General features: G+C 39.6%; 1 protein-coding gene across 2 annotated transcripts; it reads right to left on the reverse strand.

Moving 5' to 3' along the window:
- Window positions 1-2,420: 2,420 nt before the first annotated feature.
- LOC101740386 (short-chain specific acyl-CoA dehydrogenase, mitochondrial) lies at window positions 2,421-22,908 on the reverse strand. 2 transcript variants are annotated; one of them, XM_004932526.5, is made up of 9 exons: window positions 22,435-22,908; window positions 18,961-19,130; window positions 14,353-14,611; window positions 12,699-12,860; window positions 11,952-12,018; window positions 9,708-9,847; window positions 8,801-8,892; window positions 3,940-4,139; window positions 2,421-3,369 (listed from the first exon to the last, which is right to left on the reverse strand). In XM_004932526.5, exons 1-9 carry the CDS (start codon window positions 22,475-22,477, stop codon window positions 3,276-3,278), a joined length of 1,227 nt encoding a protein of 408 aa, XP_004932583.1. In that variant the 5' UTR covers window positions 22,478-22,908; the 3' UTR covers window positions 2,421-3,275. The 2 variants fall into 2 exon arrangements, with proteins under 2 accessions (XP_004932583.1, XP_004932582.1); XM_004932525.5 differs by having other exon boundaries at window positions 9,708-9,859; window positions 22,435-22,902.
- Window positions 22,909-23,100: the final 192 nt, after the last annotated feature.

A 23,100-nucleotide genomic window follows, 5' to 3' on the forward strand; every position in this document is an offset into this window, starting at 1 on the left:
TTGTAACTATAATTGAGACCTTAGAACTTATATCTCAAGGTGGGTGGCGCATTTACGTTGTAGATGTCTATGGGCTCCAGTAACCACTTAACACCAGGTGGGCTGTGAGCTCGTCCACTCACCTAAGCAATAAAAAAATATATATATAAAATTACTCAAATTTGTATGGAGTTGGAACGTTTGCTTACGTTTGCCACTAGGGCTGCTGTTAATAAACTCACAATAAGGATACTGTAGATGTTTCTTGTTATTATATGTAATTGTAAATTTTTTCTATAGATTTTTATAATTATAAAATTGAAATCATAGAACGAAAAAGAAACATCATAATATGAAACGTATGAAACGTAACGTCCCTCCCAATGGTACGTTGCAATGGATATACTACTAGAGATATAACCCTCCTTGAATTGACGTCAGACTGGCAGCCGGTGGTAGAACTCATGCCAAATCCCGATGCTGAATGATAAAAGGACATACTGCGCTGACTGCATACAATGGGATAAGGACAAGACGAAGAAGGTGTTTGTTGTATTTAATTGAAGTGAAACTTCTAATACGACTTCCAACAAGGTTCTGTTAAACGTTTAACGCTACCATACTAGAAAGAGACAGAGTGAGAGTGAATGCGTGGCACTCGTACCCATGCGCGTAGTATACCTGTTCACAGAACACTATTACTTCTAGCGAATTCTTCTATTACTTGTACCTGTTACAGACCAGCGCGAGCGTTAGCAATGAGTAGCGTCCAATATTTTAATGAAGTATCTATTTAAAAATAATTATTTACTATATACAGTCAAAACCGTTTACTGCGACATCGTTTAAAACAACATGCCGGTTATAATAACCTAGAACAAAGGTCCCGGCTGAATGCTATATGACCGCCTTATTAAAAACATTGCTTTATACGACATTGGTTATAACGACATACCTCATAAAACGACCACATTTAACTAATATTTCGGAGAATTAAATCTGTTAGAACGACCGGTTAAGCTGTATTGTAAACAATATGAATAGGTATCCACATTTGTCTTCAATGGCTATTAAAATCATTTATTTTTTATTTATTGCTTAGATGGGCGGACGAGCTCACAGCCCACCTGGTGTAAAGTGGTTACTGGAGCCCATGGACATCTACAACGTAAATACGCTACCCACCTTGAGATATAAGTTCTAAGATCTCAGTATAGTTACAACGGCTGCCCCACCCTTCAAACCGAAACGCAATACTGCTTCACGGCAGAAATAGGCAGGGCGGTGGTACCTACCCGCGCGGACTCACAAGACGTCCTACCATCAGGAAAGAAAACAATAGGATTTAGTTTAGTGTAGGGTATTTTCTAATTCTTAGAAACAAAACACGTGCATGCAGTAGTCAAAGCCCGCTTCTTCATATCTCTTCAGTTAGTTTGTTACTTACAGATTTTATGCTCAGAGAAAAATAATATGCATTGTACTTATGTGTGTAATAAACAAAATGTACATAGTTGAAGAAATATATTTTTCCAATAATTCCCTATCGATTTGTTTGTACTTGCACGATACGCATTAAACATCACCGGTTGTTACGACTGAATATGAGCAGTCCCTTCGATGTCGTTATAACAGATTTTGACTGTATATTTATTTTTTTATCTATAATTAAAAAAATATATAATATAAATGTTGAAGATGTCGCATCTCTTATACACAGCATTCCCAATTACAAGAGCAATCTGATTTAAGGATGAAAAATGAAGAAAACCACAATACTACAACATCAAAAAAGAAGTTTCACTTCATTCAAGTGCACCAAGTGGCACCCGCACCGTTTTTTATTATTTTAAGCTAATCCTAATGTTTTTTTTTTGTTCCAATGTATTATTAAGACCTCAAAGGTCCAGTTAAGAAAAAAGAAAGAGTATTTTGCATATTTGTAACGAAGCAATGGTGTGTAAGGTGAGTACGAGTTTGAAGGGTGTTTTCCAAATGAGCTTTCCTTCTCATGTCTCAATGACAGTTGTCGTGATATCTATTTGAGGTGCCCATGTTAAAAAAAAGTATAGCAGAAAATTTTAACAAAAAAGAACTTCAGTCTCGACATTTCAATATCATCAAACTAGTAGAAGTCAAAAAAAAATTCAGGATAGCTTAAAAAGTTACTGGTCAGATTTTGATTTACATTGGACCACATGAGAAGCACTAGTTTTCAAATAAAAAAAAGAATCATCAAGATCGTTTCACCTAGAAAAAAGTTTTTAGGTTTTTACAATTACGTAGAAAGATATATTTATTTATAAAACAACAATAGAATACGACAGAATATATTCCTCATAAATTACATGTAGATATGTTTATAGGTACATATATAGAGAAAAATTAATAATATATAATCCTGGGGAAATTTAATTTCAAATTAAATTAATAGAAGTTCATTGTTTATACATAATATTTATTTTAATACAATAAAAGCTTGGCACATTATACGGACATAGTTTAAAGTAGAAGAAGTTTAGGTCAATTCGGAAGAAACTTATTATTTTTCACTATGTATATATACCCTGTACTGTTTACAAGATTAATAGTGCTCAAGTTTTTAAACATGGAATGATTTATAAATTTAATAATAAAAAATACAATTGATTTCTTATTTATTCTTGAAAACTATAAAATATCCAAAAAGTCGATGATAATAAACGTTAAAAGAATATTTTCAAAATAAAATTACTTTTAACTTTCTGAGGTTGTCGGTAGATGGCGCTGTAAAAAATTCAAAAGTTTCTTAACTCTAAAACAGTTTTCTAATGAGCAATTATAGGTGGCGATTTAACAAAAGAAGTAGGCACATTTACACTATTTCAAGTACATTAATACCGCGAAAATTAAACAGTGGGATTCAAAGAAGCAGAACACGAAATAATACTAAAGGATTAAAAATAATAATTTATATTCTGTTAAAATTACTAATAGGCTTAAGCCTTATATTTGATTTTTATTAAGCACAAAATTATCGTTCATCCGACTCAAGATACAATAAATTAAGTGTCATTAAATGCATTATAGTTTTGTTTGCGCACTAAACGTAACAGTCTTATTCACTTGAAAATTATCGACACCGTCACAACAGCTTCTAATTTATTATATTAATTAATTTATTTATTTATTTATTTCACATCTCTAAGCCACAAACGATTATCACATTTCAAAACGTAGTTTGCGAAGTTAAAATTTTACTGGTATCGATACATTATTTTATCGATAAGACTAGGGTGTGGGTCGTCACTAGTCGATCATAGCGCGTCGTGCTCTTTCAGAAGGAAGTGACCAACTAGTCGCTTCTGTATGTCCGTGACTCCTCCGTATATTTGAGTACCTCTGGCATCCCTGTGTATGAAAAAAAAAATTTCGATAAATAACTTAATTTTTTTATTTAAATTTATTAGTTAAAATTTAAAAAAAAACTAAAATTATGTATTAAAATTGATTAAAGATAATTAACATATCGTAAGCCTGTTATGAAAGAATTTACATTATTTTTTTAGAAAGCCAAAAACTCGACTGTTTCTATTCTTCAAAAAAATAACTATGTTAAGAAAACTGTCAAAAAATACAAATGGTAGGGTGATGGAATATATATTCTTTTTAAGGGAATTACTAGTATTTAATAAAATGGATTTCTTCTGATCTTCATAACAAAACTTGAAGCTGATAGAGAAGATAAAGTATAAAATATTTAAAAAAAAAAGATTCCATATGAAACGTAATAATAAAAAGTTTAAGTTATGTAGGCCAAACATAGATAAGACCACTGTATTTGTTAATGCGCAATACGCAGGAACATCTTTAAATCCCGAAGAAGAAATATCCAGCCGAATTCGTATGAAAGCGTATTTTGCACGAACCAAATTCGACCTTATGCTTGGGCTTAGAGAATAATTTTCGAATGAGAATCACCTGTAATGTCTCTCAGCCGAGTATCGTGTGGAGAGTCCCTTGCCCCCCAAGATCTGCACGCAGTGGTCGGCCACGGCGGCCGCGTTCCGGCCCGCGATGTACTTCGCCATGGCGCTGTTCTTGGTGCTGACCTCGGTCGCCGCCCTGTATGTCGCCAGCCGAGCCGTCTCCACCAGTATGCACATGTCCGTCAAACGATCCTGGGAAAATGTGTCTTCAATCAAAACCCGCATAATTAAACGGCCGTCTGGTGTAGTGGTAAGTGACATGGGTCACTACACAAGGGGGTCGCGGGTTCGAATCCCGCCAAGGGAAAATATTTGTATGTTAAATATAAAAAATGTATTTTCCAGGGTTATGGATGTATATTATATATATGTATGTGTATAATAAAAATCTTACATTTATTTCCGTTATCTGGTACCTGTAACACAAGTTCTTTACGAACTTATCACGGGACCTACCCTTTCCTCCTTATTCCTACCCTTTCCTCTTCCTTGTTGGGGGTGAATCTTGGCGATACCTGGAACATGCGGAGCAGACGTGCGTGTGAGCTCGCGGGACGTGATTGTTTGACGGGGGTATAGGGAGACCCAGTGAAACGGTGTTCGCCGCCGCCCGCCGGTCAGTTGGGGACCTGAACCCGGGTGTCACTACTAAACTCCGCCCCGGGAAGCTGTCCCGCCAACCGGTGTAAAATCCTGTCGTGCGGTCGTCGTGCCGGAGTCGGAGACCGGAGTGGATCCCGGCGATCGCACGCAGGGTAGACTGGGGGCCCTTCCATGCCCTGCGTCAGTCGCTCACGCAACCCGTGGTCGAGCACGTACTGTGCTCCGCGCTTTATTCAGGTATTGTCACGATTTCGCCTCGAACATCCTACCCCGCCCAATCCCACTCTCCAAATAAAAAAATATATTAAAAAATGAAAGTTCGAAAAAGGAAAAGGGTTTTGTCGGCGACTCCCCATTCCACATTTAATGTGGATTTCAGCAATGTAAGGGGTCTACATAGCAACCTCGACGCCGTACACCACCATCTTGAGACGGCGCAGCCTGCCCTTCTTTTTCTGACGGAGACGCAGATATCTGCTCCGGATGATACTTCGTACCTTGAATACCCCGGCTACGTATTGGAGCACAACTTCCTGCGTAAAGCCGGGGTGTGTGTATTCGTCCGGGCTGATGTCTGTTGTCGCCGTCTACGAAGCCTCGAACAACGGGACCTGTCCCTCTTGTGGCTGCGCGTAGATCACGGGGGCTGTACCCGAGTCTACGCGTGCCTGTACAGGTCCCACAGCAGTGATGCAGGTTCAGCTCTGATAGAGCATGTGCAAGAGGGGACTAACCGCGTGCTTGAGCAGTACCCATCTGCGGAGGTGGTGGTTCTTGGAGACTTTAACGCTCATCACCAAGAGTGGTTGGGGTCCAGAACCACTGACCTCCCGGGTCGGACTGCCTACGATTTCGCCTTGGCCTACGGCCTCTCCCAGCTGGTGACACAGCCCACCCGTGTCCCAGATATTGAGGGGCACGAGCCTTCTCTGTTGGACCTTCTGCTGACCACCGATCCAGCCGGATACAGTGTGGTGGTCGACGCTCCACTTGGATCGTCTGATCACTGCCTTATCCGTGCTGCCACACCACTCTCTCGTCCTAGTCGTCGAACGACGACCAGGTATCGAAGAGTTTGGCAGTATTTGTCAGCAGATTGGGATGGATTGCGTGAGTTTTACGCATCCTACCCATGGGGGCGGTTCTGCTTTTCCTCTGCTGATCCTGACGTCTGTGCGGACCGTCTTAAAGACGTGGTGCTCCAGGGGATGGAATTGTTTATTCCCTCCTCTGAAGTGCCCGTTGGGGGTCGCAGCAGACCCTGGTATAACAATGCCAGCAGGGATGCTGCACACCTCAAGCGGTCCGCATACGTTGCATGGGATGATGCTAGGAGACGTCGGGATCCTAACATCTCAGAGGAAAGGCGGAAATATAACGCCGCTTCCAGGTCCTACAAGAAGGTTATTGCCAGGGCGAAATCGGAGCACGTTGCTAGAATTGGCGAGCGACTGAAGAGCTATCCCTCTGGGAGCCGTGCTTTTTGGTCGCTCGCCAAAGCTGCAGAAGGTAACTTTTGCAGGTCTAGTCTCCCACCACTACGCAAGTCCGATGACAGTCTGGCCCATAGTGCGAAAGAGAAGGCTGACCTTCTGGTCAAACTCTTCGCCTCGAACTCGACTGTGGACGACGGGGGTGCCACATCACCGAACATCCTCCGGTGTGATAGTTCCCTGCCGGAGATCTGCTTTACACAGTGTGCAGTCAGGCGGGAACTCCGACTCCTGGACGTCCATAAGTCGAGCGGGCCAGACGGCATCCCTGCAGTGGTTCTGAAAACGTGCGCCCCTGAGCTGACGCCTGCGCTAACGCGTTTGTATCGCCTCTCTTATTGCGCTAACAGGGTTCCGTCTTCATGGAAGACTGCCCACGTCCACCCTATCCCCAAGAAGGGTGACCGGTCGGACCCATCGAGCTACAGGCCTATCGCGATAACTTCCTTGCTTTCCAAGGTGATGGAGCGAATAATTAATATACAACTCCTGAAGTATCTGGAGGATCGCCAGCTGATCAGTGACCGACAGTACGGTTTCCGTCACGGTCGCTCAGCTGGCGATCTTCTTGTATACCTTACTCACAGGTGGGCTGAAGCCTTGGAGAGCAAGGGCGAGGCTCTTGCTGTGAGCCTTGATATTGCGAAGGCCTTCGACAGGGTCTGGCATAGGGCACTTCTGTCGAAGCTACCATCTTACGGAATCCCCGAGGGTCTCTGCAAGTGGATCGCTAGCTTTTTGGATGGGCGGAGCATCACGGTCGTTGTAGACGGTGACTGTTCTGATACCATGACCATTAACGCTGGCGTTCCACAAGGTTCGGTGCTCTCCCCCACGCTTTTCATCCTGTATATCAATGACATGCTGTCTATTGATGGCATGCATTGCTATGCGGATGACAGCACGGGGGATGCGCGATATATCGGCCATCAGAGTCTCTCTCGGAGCGTGGTGCAAGAGAGACGATCAAAACTTGTGTCTGAAGTGGAGAACTCTCTGGGGCGAGTCTCCAAATGGGGTGAATTGAACTTGGTTCAATTCAACCCGTTAAAGACACAAGTTTGCGCGTTCACTGCGAAGAAGGACCCCTTTGTCATGGCGCCGCAATTCCAAGGAGTATCCCTGCAACCTTCCGAGAGTATTGGGATACTTGGGGTCGACATTTCGAGCGATGTCCAGTTTCGGAGTCATTTGGAAGGCAAAGCCAAGTTGGCGTCCAAAATGCTGGGAGTCCTCAACAGAGCGAAGCGGTACTTCACGCCTGGACAAAGGCTTTTGCTTTATAAAGCACAAGTCCGGCCTCGCGTGGAGTACTGCTCCCATCTCTGGGCCGGGGCTCCCAAATACCAGCTTCTTCCATTTGACTCCATACAGAGGAGGGCCGTTCGGATTGTCGATAATCCCGGTCTCACGGATCGTTTGGAACCTCTGGGTCTGCGGAGGGACTTCGGTTCCCTCTGTATTTTGTACCGTATGTTCCATGGGGAGTGCTCTGAGGAATTGTTCGAGATGATACCGGCATCTCGTTTTTACCATCGCACCGCCCGCCACCGGAGTAGAGTTCATCCATACTACCTGGAGCCACTGCGGTCATCCACAGTGCGTTTCCAGAGGTCTTTTTTGCCACGTACCATCCGGCTATGGAATGAGCTCCCCTCCACGGTGTTTCCCGAGCGCTATGACATGTCCTTCTTCAAACGAGGCTTGTGGAGAGTATTAAGCGGTAGGCAGCGGCTTGGCTCTGCCCCTGGCATTGCTGAAGTCCATGGGCGACGGTAACCACTCACCATCAGGTGGGCCGTATGCTCGTCTGCCTACAAGGGCAATAAAAAAAAAAAAAAAAAAAAACCACTTATCGTGGCGTGATCGTTAAAAAAAATATTTGCGTAATTACTGGTTGTAGGACCTCATGTGAGTCCGCGCGGGTGGTTACCACCACCCCGCCTATTTCTGCCGTGAAGCAGTACTGCGTTTCGGCTTGAAGGGTGGGGCAGCCGTTATAACTATACTGAGACCTTAGAACTCATCTCAAGGTGTGTGGCGCATTTACGTTGTAAATGTCTATGTGCTCCAGTAACCACTTAACCCCAGGTGGGCTGTGAGCTCGTCCACCCATCTAAGCAATAATTTTTTTATTTCGAACGACATTCAATTCAAATTCTCCGATACTGCAGTAGATAATACTGCCGAGTTGTGTTAGATGGTAATCAGAGCCCCGTAAACATTACGCATAACGATTTTTATTTATTGCTTAAATCCGAGCCCACATCTCACCCGATTTTAAGTGGTTTTAAGTTCTGAGTCTCAGTTTTTACAGTTTTTTTTTTTATGATTGAAAGTTTACTGGTTGCCCGAAGGCCTTTCCAGTTTCACCAGGACAGGGGTTTTTACAGTACAACAATTGCCCCGCCCTACAAACCGTAACATATTAATGATTCACGGCTTCTGAAATAGGCAGAGTGGTGGTACCTACCCGTGCAGACTCACCAGTTATAACGCAAATTATATTATTTTCGGGTTAGCTTTTTATTTAAACACACATCGTGAACATGCCTAAAGAACATAATATTTCATTAAGAAAGTTGACACCTTCCGCGAGATCCGAACACCGGCCCAGTCTCATCGCTCGATACGAATGCACTGGCCGTCTTATACTTTAGGCCATGACGACTTCAAATCGAAGATCGAATTGGATCAACTAAAAGAAACAATGTTTAAGATTTACAAGTAAACGGCCATAACTTATGTGCTCTTTACCTTGACGGAAGGCAACCGGGAGAGGGGCTTCCCAAACGCCTGTCTCTCTTTGGCGTAATTGATCGCGGTGTCCAGAGCCGCCTGTGCTATTCCTAAAAGAAAAAAAAATAGTGGCACTACTTCGATTGTACTCGACTGTACCTTTTTTTTATTGTTTTGATGGGTGGACGAGCTCACAGCCCACCTGGTGTCAAGTGGTTACTGGAGCCCATAGACATCTACAACGTAAATGCGTCACCCACCTTGAGATATAAGTTCTAAGTCTCAAGTACAGTTACAACGGCTGCCCCACCCTTTAAGCCGAAACGCATTATTGCTTCACGGCAGAAATAGGCAGGGAGGTGGTACTTACCCGCGCGGACTCATAAGAGGTCTTACCACCAGTAAAAATACCTGACTTTACCCAACTGTACCCGACTGTACAGGCAGCGGGTTCGCAGGTTCGCGGCCTCAGAGTAAATAGTTACTAAAGTGAGCCGTACAGCCTAGTAGATGAAGAAACAAAACCAATGCTGTATTATTTTTCTAAGAAATTTCGGTTTATCGCCAAGTACATGAGAAAAATATTTTGTTCGGTAAAATTATTACCGACAAAACTTGGATTTTAGTTTCATTTTCGTTAACCGATTGTGTTTACAATGAATCATTCATTTTTATAAATAAAATATATTACAACATTACGTCACTAACGTCAATAAATGACTTCGAATCCAAAGGGATTAAACACACTATGACGTCATATTGCAGCGAGATTCTTTTTTTTTTTATTGCCCTTGTAGACAGACGAGCATACGGCCCACCTGATGGTGAGTGGTTACCGTCGCCCATGGACTTCAGCAATGCCAGGGGCGGAGCCAAGCCGCTGTCTCCGCTGAATCTGCGATGAGATGCATCAGAGACTACTGACCCACAGCATGGGCGGCGATCCCAATCCGTCCCTGGTCCAGCTGCTCCATGGCGATCTTGAACCCTTCGCCCGGCTCCCCGACCAGGTAGCTCTGCGGCACCCTCACGTCTTCGAGGGTCAGGGCGCATGACGTCACGGCCCTAGAACAAGCGCTTCAATTCTATTTTATGAGCTCCTTTTGTTCGTTGAATCGTTTTTATTTATGTAACGTCTGTTCAGTGTCGACGGTGCTGGCGTGCTCACAAAATTATATTTGACTAGCGGCCCGCTCCGGCTCCGCTTGGGTCTTTTTTTTTTATTGCTTTGTTGGGTGGACGATCTCACAGCCCACCTGGTGTTAAGTGGTTACTGGAGCCCATGGACATCTACAACGTAAATGCGCCACCCACCTTGAGATATAAGTTCTAAGATCTCAGTATAGTTACAACGGCTGCTCCACCCTTCAAACCCAAACGCATTCTTCACGGCAGAAATAGGCAGGGCGGTGGTACCTACCCGCGCGGACTCACAAGAGGTCCTACCATCAGTAAAAAAAACAACGAAATCTTTAACAATAATTTCAACGACGTTGTTTTATTTTAAAAAATAAAAGAAGACTTATTGCGGCATAACTATAATAGTTGGATGTATGCTGTCGCGACACTTTTTGTGAATAATAATGTGTTCTACAAAGTTATAGTACATTATTAGTAGTTATTTTATTCTATCATCAATACTTTTCGCAGGGCACGCGATGTAAACAATATTTTAGGTAATTTTTTTACACCTTGGGTTACATTATTGGAGTTTTAATAAGGATCCCAATTTTTTTTTCAAAAATGATTATAGCCTATGTCACTCGGGAATAGTGTAGCTTCCAAACATTGAAAGAATTTTTCAAATCGGTTCAGTAGTTTCGGAGCCTATTCAATACAAACAAACAAACAAATCTTTCCTCTTTATAATATTATAAGTATAGATAAGATCGAGTAATCATATCGAGGGGTGAAAGGCAGGTTTGGTTCAGCGACATTTTTGCAATATTATATGAGAACCATTTAAAGTTTAAAATTTGGAAAATATATTTATAATTACAACTAAAACTTCTTTAACTATTTGAACTGAGTGAAACTTAATTGAAGTTCAATTAAAAACATCGAACCGTTGATGCTAATAGCAAAAAAAACCGCACATTTAATTAAAAAGATAAATTTTGCTTATTAAGCAAAATGTCGCTTTGACTTTCTAAAAAAATAATGTCTGCGTCGATATTATTATAATATGTTAAACATAACACACGTCTTTACCTACATAATTTTTTGAATTTCGGACATACTTCGTTTTAGTTTTTAGCGCCGCCATCTATCCCAACGCCAAGCAATAAATGTACTTATTGTTTATTGCACATTCTGCCCGCTTGCGCAAATAAATACTTAGTACATATATATTGCACATCTTCTGTTCTCACGGTACGGGGCCGCCTTATAATAAAATAAACAATTCGAAAGTTTCTATGGTTTCGTCTTAAAATCAACTCTTACAGTAAATTGTGTTTCGCATACCTTGCCCCTTCTTGTAAGGGGTTCACCCGACAAAAAAAGCCAGTCGTAATCCTATTATCAACAATCACCTTATCTCTATAATACAGCGTGTTAGAAAGTCTCCAACGCATTCACGTTGGCCATAACAAATAATTAGTTAATTGACGCTAATTATTAGACTACCATCAGAAATCCGATGGATACTCTTATCTGTGTACTCGATAGCGTAAAAGTTAACTCAATATTTTTTTTATTGCTTATATGGGTGGACGATCTCACAGCCCACCTGGTGTTAAGTGGTTACTGGAGCCCATAGACATCTACAATGTAAATGCGCCACCCACCTTGAGATATAAGTTCTAAGGTCTCAGAATAGTTACAACGGCTGCCCCATTCTTCAAACCGAAACGCATTACTGCTTCACGGCAGAAAGAGGCAGAGTGGTGGTGCCTACCCGTGAGGACTCACAAGAGGTCCTACCACCAGTGAAAAAATTTGTATGCAGTTGGAACACGTGCCTGCGTTTGCCGTTAGGGGCGCTGTTCTAATTGCATACAAATTTGAGTTAACTTTTACGCTATCGAGAACGTTAAAAAACTCGCACTGAGCACACTGCACATCCCCAATTGCCAACTAACAACGAAGCTATGTATTAGTGAATTAATGTGTTAATAGGGTGCGTAGTATGAAAATGTTTCCAAAGAAATGTCCTGAATATATTTACCTGACACTCATTATGGCCTCTTTCCGTCCTCTGAATACGCCATCGACGTCCATAGGGACAAGGAAACCTGAAAATATGGTGGGATAGTAACACCATTGAATGTTTAGGTACGAGTAGGACTTGTTGTCAGTCGTCGTGGCCTAAAAGATAAGACGTCCGGTGCATTCGTATGTAGCGATGCACCGGTGTTCGAATCCCGCAGGCGGGTACCAATTTTTGTAATGAAATGAATAAGAATGAATGAATGAGTAGATCTTATAATAAAAGTCAAACTTGCAAAACTTATAGTTAGCGTTATTGCTTTTGGTAGGGTGCCTTATAAGCCCGCACGGGTAGGTACCACCGCCCTGCCTATTTCTGCCGTGAAGCAGTAATACGTTTCGGTTTGACGGGTGGGGCAGCCGTTGTATTATAAAACTGGAACTAAAAACTCATGTCCCAAAGTGGGTGACGGCGCTTAGATTGTCGATGTCTAGAGCACCGGTTACCACTTAACACCAAGTGGGTAAGGTCTTCCACACATCCAAGAACAAAAAATTAAAAGTGTAATAACTAGTCCATCAACAGCACATCATTGTCAATTGTGTTGACAGACGAGCATACGGCCCACCTGATGGTGAGTGGTTACCGTCGCCCATGGACTTCAGCAATGCCAGGGGTAGAGCCAAGCCGCTGCCTACCGTTTAATACTCTCCACAGGGCTGGTTTGAAGAAGGAAATCGTTTATTTAGTTTGTTTTTAACTCACAAGCTATTCCTTTGTGCTTGAGCTCGGGGTCAAAGGTCGCGAATATGATATTAGCGGATCCCTCGACGGCGGTCGTGACCCAGCTCTTCTCGCCGTTCAGAATCCAATGGTCGCCGTCCTTCTTCGCCCTCGTTCGTATACTGGCCACGTCTGTGCCTGCACCTGTCGACAAGACCACGCGAATATGTGTTACGCAAGGCTAGAGCTTTTTTAGAAAAGCATTCTCCCCAGCTAATTCTGCCGCGAAGTAGTTTAATTGATCCTTACGGATCCATCAGATCCAATAACCCTTGCATTAGACACCTTGAGCTCTAACACTAGGAGAAGGGACCCCGGTAACCGTACTCATCGAGCACGGCAAAGAGCTCGACGTGCAACCTAACCTAAACATCAGTCGCGATTCCGATCCGGTAGTAGATTCATTCGCGAAGCAGTTGCTCTTGAGTTGTTAGGTCTCCTTTGGAGGCGCTCTGCCGTACTATTAGCAAATCCCACCCCTCCTGGCTCAGCCAATGCTCACCTACCTGTCCTGGTGAAACTGAAAAGGCCTCAGGGCCACCAGTAATCTACCAATCATTAAAAAAAACGCAAGGTAGCATGGAAACCGCTCGCATGCACCTTCTGGTAAACGACCGTCATCTGTCACGAGGCCCGCTGTGAGCACAACGTGATTGGCCTACGTCACCAACAACCAGTGTGCTTAGTGCGAGTTTTTTAACGTTCTCGATAGCGTAAAAGTTAACTCAAATTTGTATGCAGTTGGAACAGCGCCCCAAAAGTAAGCAAAAGGGCAAAAGGCAACAAACGTTCGAACTCCATCCAAATTACCAAATCCAACCATAAGTTCTGTTACAAATGAAAAACTATGATGAAAAAGCTTTTTTTTAATCAAGTAATGTAGGTAATATTATTAAAATTTATACCTACATATTTATTAAAGACTTAGAAAAAAAAAGTATTCTATTTGAAATGACGACGTTTGGCTTTTATTCTTTTATTACATTATTTATTTATTTACAATACATTAATAACAAAAATACATATTACGTAAAAACACTACATGGTTTATATACCATGTGTGAAGGATATCGTATTTAACAATGGCTAGTTACCAATATTTGTATTTTCAATTGTGTTTTCAATAGCCAAACCTATGTACATTAATATGGATTTTCTGAATGCACATACTATTTAGATTGCAATCCAGATTAGATCTAGGTACTACTTGTACGATTTAGCTAATATGTACTGTAATATAATTTGTTTTGTGCATCAATAAATTAAATATATATATATATACTTACATACACATAATAAATCAATAGTATTGAGGGAGTCTATATAGAGTCCCTTCTTTATTTCGCCGTAAAGTCGTGTTTTATGTAATTAACACCACAGTTGAAACAATAGAAATTTTATTGTTGTAACGACATAAACAATTCTAAGTTATTATATTATATTAGTTATTAAACACGTTATATTTTATTTTAAGTTTTAAATTTTTTTGGCGGTAAGAAAAGGTCCCGTGTCACAGACTATCTTCTTTTTCCCACCTCTCGTGCGTTCCTGCTTACGCATCATAAAAAGGTGCGTTCTTAAACGCCACAGTACGGAAATTATGTAATTGTTAATTATTAATATGATTAAAACTTACCAGGTTCACTGAGGGCGAAGCATCCTAGAGAGCCCTTAGTGTAGTCCCTCAGGAACAGTTCCTTCTGTTCGGGAGTTCCCTTTTCGTTCACCAAGTTCGCGTACAGGAAGTTGTGAATGGATGCGATCATGCCAGTACTGGCGCAGCCCCGGGACAGCTCCTCCACGGCGACGGCCAGTGTCAAGTAGTCTAGACCCTTGCCACCGTATTCTTCGTCGACGCAGGCGCCCATCAGGCCTGTGGCTGTCAGCTTTTTTATCTGCAAGAAGTAGTTTTTTCATTCGCCAACTAATATAACCGTATTCTATAGCCCAGCACGAGTTTTTATTTTTTATTGCTTAGATAGGTAGGCGAGCTCATAGCCCACCTGGTGTTAAGTACTGGAGCCCATAGACATCTACAACGTAAATGCGCCACCCATCTTGAGATATAAGTTCTATGGTCTCAAGTATAGTTACAACGGCTGTCACACCCTTCAAACCGAAACGCATTACTGCTTCACGGCAGAAATAGGCAGAGTGGTGGTACCTACCCGCGCGGACTTACAAGAGATCCTACCACCAGTAATAAATTATGTAATGTTCATCTTACTGGAAATCTATATAGTTAAAAGTTTTATTTTATTGCCTTTGTAGGCAGACGATGCACCACGGCCCACCTGATGGTGAGTGGTTACCGTCGCCCATGGACTTCAGCAATCCCAGGAGTAGAGCCAAACCGTTGCCCACCGAATATATTATTATGATATATTATATATTCCGTAGGCATTCTGTCTTCTGCGCGTACCTAAGCCATTCATCCAATCGTGATAAATCTTGGTACAATTGTGAATCTAGAGACGGTTTCTGTAATAGTACCATCAGAATACGATAGATGGCACACGTGTATTTGAAATAATAGACTTTTAAAATACCAGCGATAGCACAGCGGAATGTAATCGGAATTCCCTGGTTTGAAATAAAACACTCATTAGTGAACTTGTACTGACATTGCGATAATAATGTCAAAATCGTTGGGTAATATATATTTTTATACTGTAATAATAAATATAAGATTCTTGGAGGGTAAAAGATGAACGAATTTCCGTTTCTTGTTCCGAAATAGTAATAAACTCCTAATCTCAAGTGAATGAATATTATTATACATCTATATATTGATACGTGAAGCAAAAACTTTGTATCCCTTTTTACGAAATTTGCGCGGACGGAGGAGTATGAAATTTTCCACACTTATAGAGAATATAGAGAAGAAGTGCACAATACTATTTTTTTTTTAAATAATGCATAAAAGATACATTAAATCAATAAAGAAAACTTTAGACACACTACATACAATGTATTTGACGCACACACGCATGCATAATATTTATTTATTGTCAAACTTTTGTTCTTGACGTCTGTGGTCAAATTGAGAATAGATTAAATATTGTTTGTCTTTGTTAATATTTTTTATAGTGTAGTCTTGGCGAAATTTGTGATTATAGAAGTATAAAATACAATCATAATAGTGTACAAACTTACAATTCCAATTAATTATAGTCGAATTTCGACTACTGTGGGACCTCTAGTTTTCATAATTACGTTAACATAAATACTTGTTCTTTCAGTATGTTAATATTCCGTGGATATTGCACAGTTGGCAGTCATACAGTTTTTTTTTTTTAGGTTTGAATTATCCGGAATTCCTCATGGACCTAGCAAGCAGGTCATGATGGAGTTAAATCAATTGAAACGCCTTTTTCACCTAAAAATCCGCGTATATGTAGGAGGATGGAAAAAATGTATTTCGTCTAACTTAACGCCAATGCACATTATTTCATTTATTTATTTATTTATTTTTTTAATTAAACTGTATACCAATTAATTGCTCCTTCAGGATTTATATTTGTTTTTTTTTTCACGATTAAAACCGCGTAGAAAGTTTAGGTATTATAGTTGACGCATGCGCAGTACACATATTTTGCATACATTTATTCAACTAATAAAAATAGTAAATTAAACAAAAAACGAGTAATTTCGAAAGAGAACAAACGTGTTTTATATAAGAACAATCGAAAATGAATATTTACGAGTCATTAAGGATGAAAAAATATTAAAAATTGCATTAGAGGCTAACTTGTAGGTATATTTTTAAATATTTTTTTTAAATAAATAACTGCAGAACAAACAATTATTAACAGTGAACAATCATGAACAAATGATGAACAAACGAATTAATAGAAAATAAGTATAAAATAGGAAAAAAAAATTTTTTTGAGGGGCTAACTTCATTCACCTCCAATGAACACTACGCTAACTCCAAATTCGTAGATTTACAGGAGGAGCGTTTAAACGAAAAAAGTTGATAAAATTTTTATTATTGCTGATATATTTATGGGTTTTTTGTGTAACTAGCTGATTTACTCTTGCTTCAAACCCCCTCAATAATGATTAATTGTAATACTTTTAACATAGTGAAGCGATTTGCGTGAAAAACGAAAATTTCAAAATTTTGAGTTAGAGTAGTGTTCATTGGAGGCATCGATTTAGGTCTTAGCGAAGTTGTCAGTAGTACGAAAGCCACGCCGAGATATCTCCTTCTTTGATACAATATTGTAAAATTATATGATTGAGTGGGACCCGTTGTAAACTCACCATCCTCCCAAATTTTTACCGCGAATCAGTCCTGGGTTCCGGTTTGAAGAGTGGGACAACCGTGACACAGTTTAATTGAGACATCGACCTCATGTCCCAAGGTGAGGTTCATGACATCTGTATACGATTCAAGATTAAGGGGGACCTTGATCTCGCTCGTCGATTTAAAACAATAATAAGTGCGCATCGATCTGATATAAATCATTACTGGTGGTAGGACCTCTTGTGAGTCCGCGCGGGTAGGTACCACTGACCTGCCTATTTCTGCCGTGAAGCAGTAATGCGTTTCGGTCTGAAGGGTAGGGCAGCCGTTGTAACTATACTGAGATCTTAAAACTTATATCTCAAAGTGGGTGGCGCATTTACCAGCTCCAGTAACCGCTTAACACCAGGTGGGCTGTGAGCTAGTCCACACATCTAAGCAATAATTAAAAAAAAAAACCACAACCGTCTCTATTATCATTATGTGTCAATATTAATGTTTTAGCGCTGACGATAATATATTTAGATAGCGTATCGATATACTTTAGTAAAATGACAAGGTCAAAATGTTATATCACATGTCATTGTGATAACCAGATACGGTGATAATGTCGTAGATAGTAGGTAAGTACGTTAATATTAACATTTCACGATTCAAGTTCTAATCATGAAAATACACTGCTATTCAAAGATATATTAAACTTAAATGCATTTACAATGTTCCACCGAAAATTGAGTATTTCGTTCCGCCTTCATAGTTCCCAAAATCAAATATCATTGACTAGCGACCCGCCCTCGCTTCGCTTCGGAAACTAATTTATTATTGATTTATCCACTATTTAATGGATGCTATTATACATAGAAACCTTCCTCTTCAGTCACTCTATCTATTAAAAAAAATCGCATCAAAATCCGTTGCGTAGTTTTAAAGATTTAAGCATACATATGGACAGACAGATATAAGGACAGAGAAAGCGACTTTGTTTTATACTATGTAGTGACAAAACCAGTATTTATATATCAATTCGTAAATGTTAAAATAACTACATTCTTTAAATGGTCGTAAGATTTAGTTTTCTGGTGGTAGGACTTCTTGTGAGTCCGCGCGGGTAAGTACCACCACCACCCTGCCTATTTCTGCCGTGAAGCAGTAATACGTGTCGGTTTGAAGGGTGGAACAGCCTGGCGCATTTACGTTGTAGATGTCTATGGGCTCCAGTAACCACTTAATACCAGGTAGGCTGTGAGCTTGTTCACACTTCTAAGCAACAAAAAAAACAAAACATACAAGTCATCATACTAATTTATGTGTATTATCATGGTCATTATTATACTGAATCACTCTAAGAATTATGTATTAACGAATTAGCAAACATCTTTTGTAACGAAGTTCGGCAAAAGACTTAGAAAGTTTGATTCATTCATTGCATAAACATTGCATATTGTATGTGTAATAGAAGAAACTTCACCCAGATCTTCAAACGAAAGTTATGTTATGTGGAGCTTAAGCTAGTCTTTCTGTAACGGGCTTGCAGTACATACAGTGGCGGGTTAAAGGTCCAGGGCGCCCTAGGCAATCACTTTATCGGCGCCCCTGTACCGGCCATAAATGTCCATCATAATACTATAGATTTTAACTAGTTGTTTTTGCAATTACGATGACGTTGTATCATCAGACCCTAGACTTTAGTAGACCAGGACCCTTGTACTTACTCTAATGCGCGAATGAAATATGACGTTATAACTGTGAAAAAATCAAGAGGAACGACAGAACGAACATCGAAATTCAGGATTCCCCTATGCTCTGGGAAATAGGCCAAATAGGAATAATCTATTATAGATTTAGACTATAGATCAGCATTTAGTTCTTAATCGTCGATATGTTATTTTCTTTATTTATTTAAAAATTCTGAGCTCGCGCGCCCCTTGTAACTACACGCCCCTAGGCACGTGCCTAGTTTGCCTTACGGATAATCCGCCTCTGAGTACATACCACATCAAAAGGGAACCGTCCTTCCAAGTCATGCTTCGCTGCGTTCGGCTTCAAGTATTTGTCGGCGAATTCCTTGGACAATGCTTGATATTCTTTTTGTTGTTCCGTCAGCTGACTCGTGAAGCTTCTGCATTGGGACGCTAACGCCTTCACGCAAGACGACGAGAGCACTGTCAACAATGTATGGCAATAATTAAAATCGCTTTTATGGTTTAATTCCGCGTTTTATGTTTTCACTTTAAATATTTTTTATTGTTCTTGTAGGCAGATGAGCATAAGGCCCACCTGGCCAGCTGAGCGAAAACTGTATGGAAACCATACTGTCGATAACTGATCAGTATGGAAACAATACTGTCGATCACTGATCATAACCTCAAGATACTTCAGGAGTTGTGTATTTATTATTCGCTACATCACTTTGGAAAGCAACTACGTTATCGCCATAGGTCCATAACTGGATCGGTCCGACCGATCACCCTTCTTGGGGATTTGGGGATGTCCATGTCCACCCTGGACATGGGCAGTCTTCCATGAAGACGGAATCTTGTTAGTGCTGTAATAGATTATATACAAACGCGTTAGCGTAGGTGTCAGCTCAGTTCGGTCGGGCGTCCTCGGGGTGGCGCCGCGTGTCTGGTTGTAGTGTTGACTACGGGAACCCCCCTACTCTGACCGGGTTCTGACCCCAGACAGAGATCGGACGTCGGGTGTAAGAGTGCAGGGGAGTCGTTTAATTAAAATTCCTTGGGCCCGCGGTCTGCTCCCAACACCTTGCAGATCGTCAAGTCCCACATACCAAAACCGAACGAAAAACAATGTTTGGCTGGCTTCGATGTACGGAATATTATTATTTTTTGTTAAAAACAAACAAGCTGATTTTTTAAGACAGAAGACACGATTTTCTTGGAGAACTCAAATGTATTGTAGCCTTTTAGACGGTGATTTGAGCGTGAAATATACCTTACTGTTTTACTGTCGGCATTTTGGGCCCCACGGGTAGGTGCAATATACGGGTAGGTTTACTCTTAGTTATATATTTAATATTTGAGAGGTATACTCGTGAAGCAGTCATTTCGCGTTCTTATCTGAAGACCGAGCCGATTTTTATATAACACAATTGAGACATCGCCGTTAAGCATTCGCTTTATGATGCCCATGAACTTCACAAATAACTTAGCAGGTGGAACGTGATCTACTACTATACAAAATAGAATGAAAGATGTTAATAAAAGCGTCGTTTCCTTCCAAATTCCATGAACTCCTAAAAGTCTCTACGACCGATTTCGGTCGGACGGAATCTTTGAATGTCATATTCACCGACTTGAAGTCCGATTATCTTGACAATTTGCATAAATATACAAAGACCGATGCCAATAAAATGTTTTGATGACTCAACACGATAAAAAAAAGATGAAATTATTTGTTAGTCCGGATTGCTATTTAAGCGAGTATTTGTTGTCGTTTTTAAACAGCAGTTTTATTAATAATACCGACCGTCTCTAATAAAATACGCTGACCACAACATGAAAGTTTAGCATAAGATATTTGATATTGCTTTAGTGATGTTGATTTTGTACGGGATTGCTTTGCTTTTAGGCTTTTCAAGCACCGGCCACTGTCCTCGTTGAGCTCTTCATTGAACTAGCTTCTAGACTCCACTGAGCTTCTCGTCAGATCTTTTCAGTGGGTCGCGATTCCGATCCGGTGGTAGATTCTGCGATGCAACGCTCTTGCTAGGGCCAGTGTTGGCAAACTCTCTCAGGTCGAACCCATGAGTAGCTAGAATAGCTACAAAGGGTTCGAGTGAATATTGCGAAAAAAAAAGATAGGGGTTGCGTTTTGGCCACACAGGGGCATGAATGTGTTCTGTCTTGATGGGCAGTAGGTTTAATTTATTTTTTGTACTATGCAATCGATATACTGCCATAGCCATATGTTATATAATTTTCCTTCAATCCCAAAATTAGACATAAGCTTCTATATTTATTGCTATTATCTTGGATATCTCAGACATCCAAAAACTTTTTCTACATCTTCTTGCTCTTATTCCACATTATATGGGTTGATCCAGCATGTTCTCTTTTCAATCTGCATGGGGATTGGGCATTAGTTTTAAGATTGGCAGTGTACCATATGTTAACCTGCCATGGATTATATCACCAGGAACATATCCATAGAAATGGACCATAGGGAGTGTTCTTCCTGTTTCTTCTTTCAGCATTTCTTTTAATTCATTAATTTGAATATTTGAAAAATTTAGTTTTTCAAATCCCAAATAATTAAACTGTATCACTTTTTTTCGTTTTTCTGTATTTTCAGACATCCAAATACATTTTATGAATAAAAGCAAATAAATCACTTATTTAAGTGTTTTATCTGATCTGTTATATTTGGAAATAGAAGCAGGGGACTATATATGTCCAAATAGCATCCATTAACAATATTATTGTATTGTAAGACAGATATACCTGCATATCAAGGCCTTTTTCAAAATATTTTAATTATCATTTTTTTTTTTTTTTTTTTTTTTTTATTGCCTTTGTAGGCAGACGGGCATACGGCCCACCTGATGGTGAGTGGTTACCGTCGCCCATGGACTTCAGCAATGCCAGGGGCAGAGCCAAGCCGCTGCCTACCATGAACTATTGCTTTCTAAATATTTTGTATTATAATTATACTGATATAATAAGCTAAATTATTGTATATACTGAAATGAATGAATATTCCAGTGAAAATATAATAAATATTGAAGAAGTATTTTTGAAGATTTCCAAAAATAATCTTAAAACAGTGATATAAACAGACAAAACAAATTCCACAATTTATTAAAGACCAAATCACAAAGTCAAATTGTAAAAAAAAGGTCTTCATATCACACATAGATACAAGCCCATTAGCCAGCGAATTTCTAATGAATAATACCACTATACTTAGATTCAGATCCATGACCTACACAAATCCTGACGAAAATTTGACAGTATACATTTAAGGTCAAGTTCCACCTTGTACCAAAGAGGATGAATACACACAAAGCTTCTGTACATGGTTCCTTATTACTATGAAAAACCTCTAAATCAGAAGTAAACACAAAATCAAAAGGAATTATCGAAATGTGCCCATTTAAGCCTTAACAAATAGGATTTAAGATATTTACACAATTAACATAATTAAAATTAAAGTCACTGTTGTGAAATAATCTTTCTCTAATGGAACTTAATAAAATTTGGATTTTGGTAACTTTTCATAATTTACAATGATTTTTATATAAAATCTTCTTTTTACATATAAAATCATTGATAATTTAAATATAAACAGTTCATTTGAATCTCAAGTTAGTTCAGAGAAAAAAATAAAGCAATTCCGTAGTTGAATTGATTACAAGTGCATTAATTAAAATATTTGATTTTGGAGATAAAACAAATTTACATTTTTTTGTAGATAAAACAAATTAAGAACAAAAGTTAATCAACTTACAATTATTAAGTCTTATAGACTTTAGTGCGACACCTGTTGCCATTTCGTATTTAAAAACTACTGTTCACAGCACGAAGTTACAAGGCACTTAATAAGATTAGCAAGTGATACGATAAAATATTCAAAAGATTTTGAATGGTTTGCGCTTAAAATCTACAAAATTAGATAAACTTTTTATCTTTGTTTAATATCTACTATAAAAAATATTAAGGTACACTAAAGTTGATTTTGGCTTCGTTAAGTACGTGGCAGATCCAAATATTGTCAAAAGAGAAGACCGTAAACGCTTACACACTGAATTATGTTATCACAATTTTGCTTTTTCGTTGTTGAGATAATCACAATGATGAGCATTGACAACAAAAGTTTGTTCTTAACTTAGCAAAGTAAACTTTATTGCATGGAGCATTAAAGGTTAAAATAAATCAAAATGCAAATCATCTGTTTGAAATGGTTTGAATGACATTCACAACAAAAATATTTTTAGGTCATTTGAATAGGCAAATGGAATAGGAAAGGAAATACAATTTTTTTCAATTGAAAAATCTTTTTTTTTTTTTTTTTTTCTTTAATGAACATACCACTACTAGATAGCCGACTTAACCTAATAGGTGTATGGCTCTAATAAAGAATAAAAAAAAAAAAAAAAAAAAAACCACTACTAGA

This window comes from Bombyx mori, chromosome 17 (assembly GCF_030269925.1).
Source record: "Bombyx mori chromosome 17, ASM3026992v2".
Taxonomy (NCBI): Eukaryota; Metazoa; Arthropoda; class Insecta; order Lepidoptera; family Bombycidae; genus Bombyx; species Bombyx mori.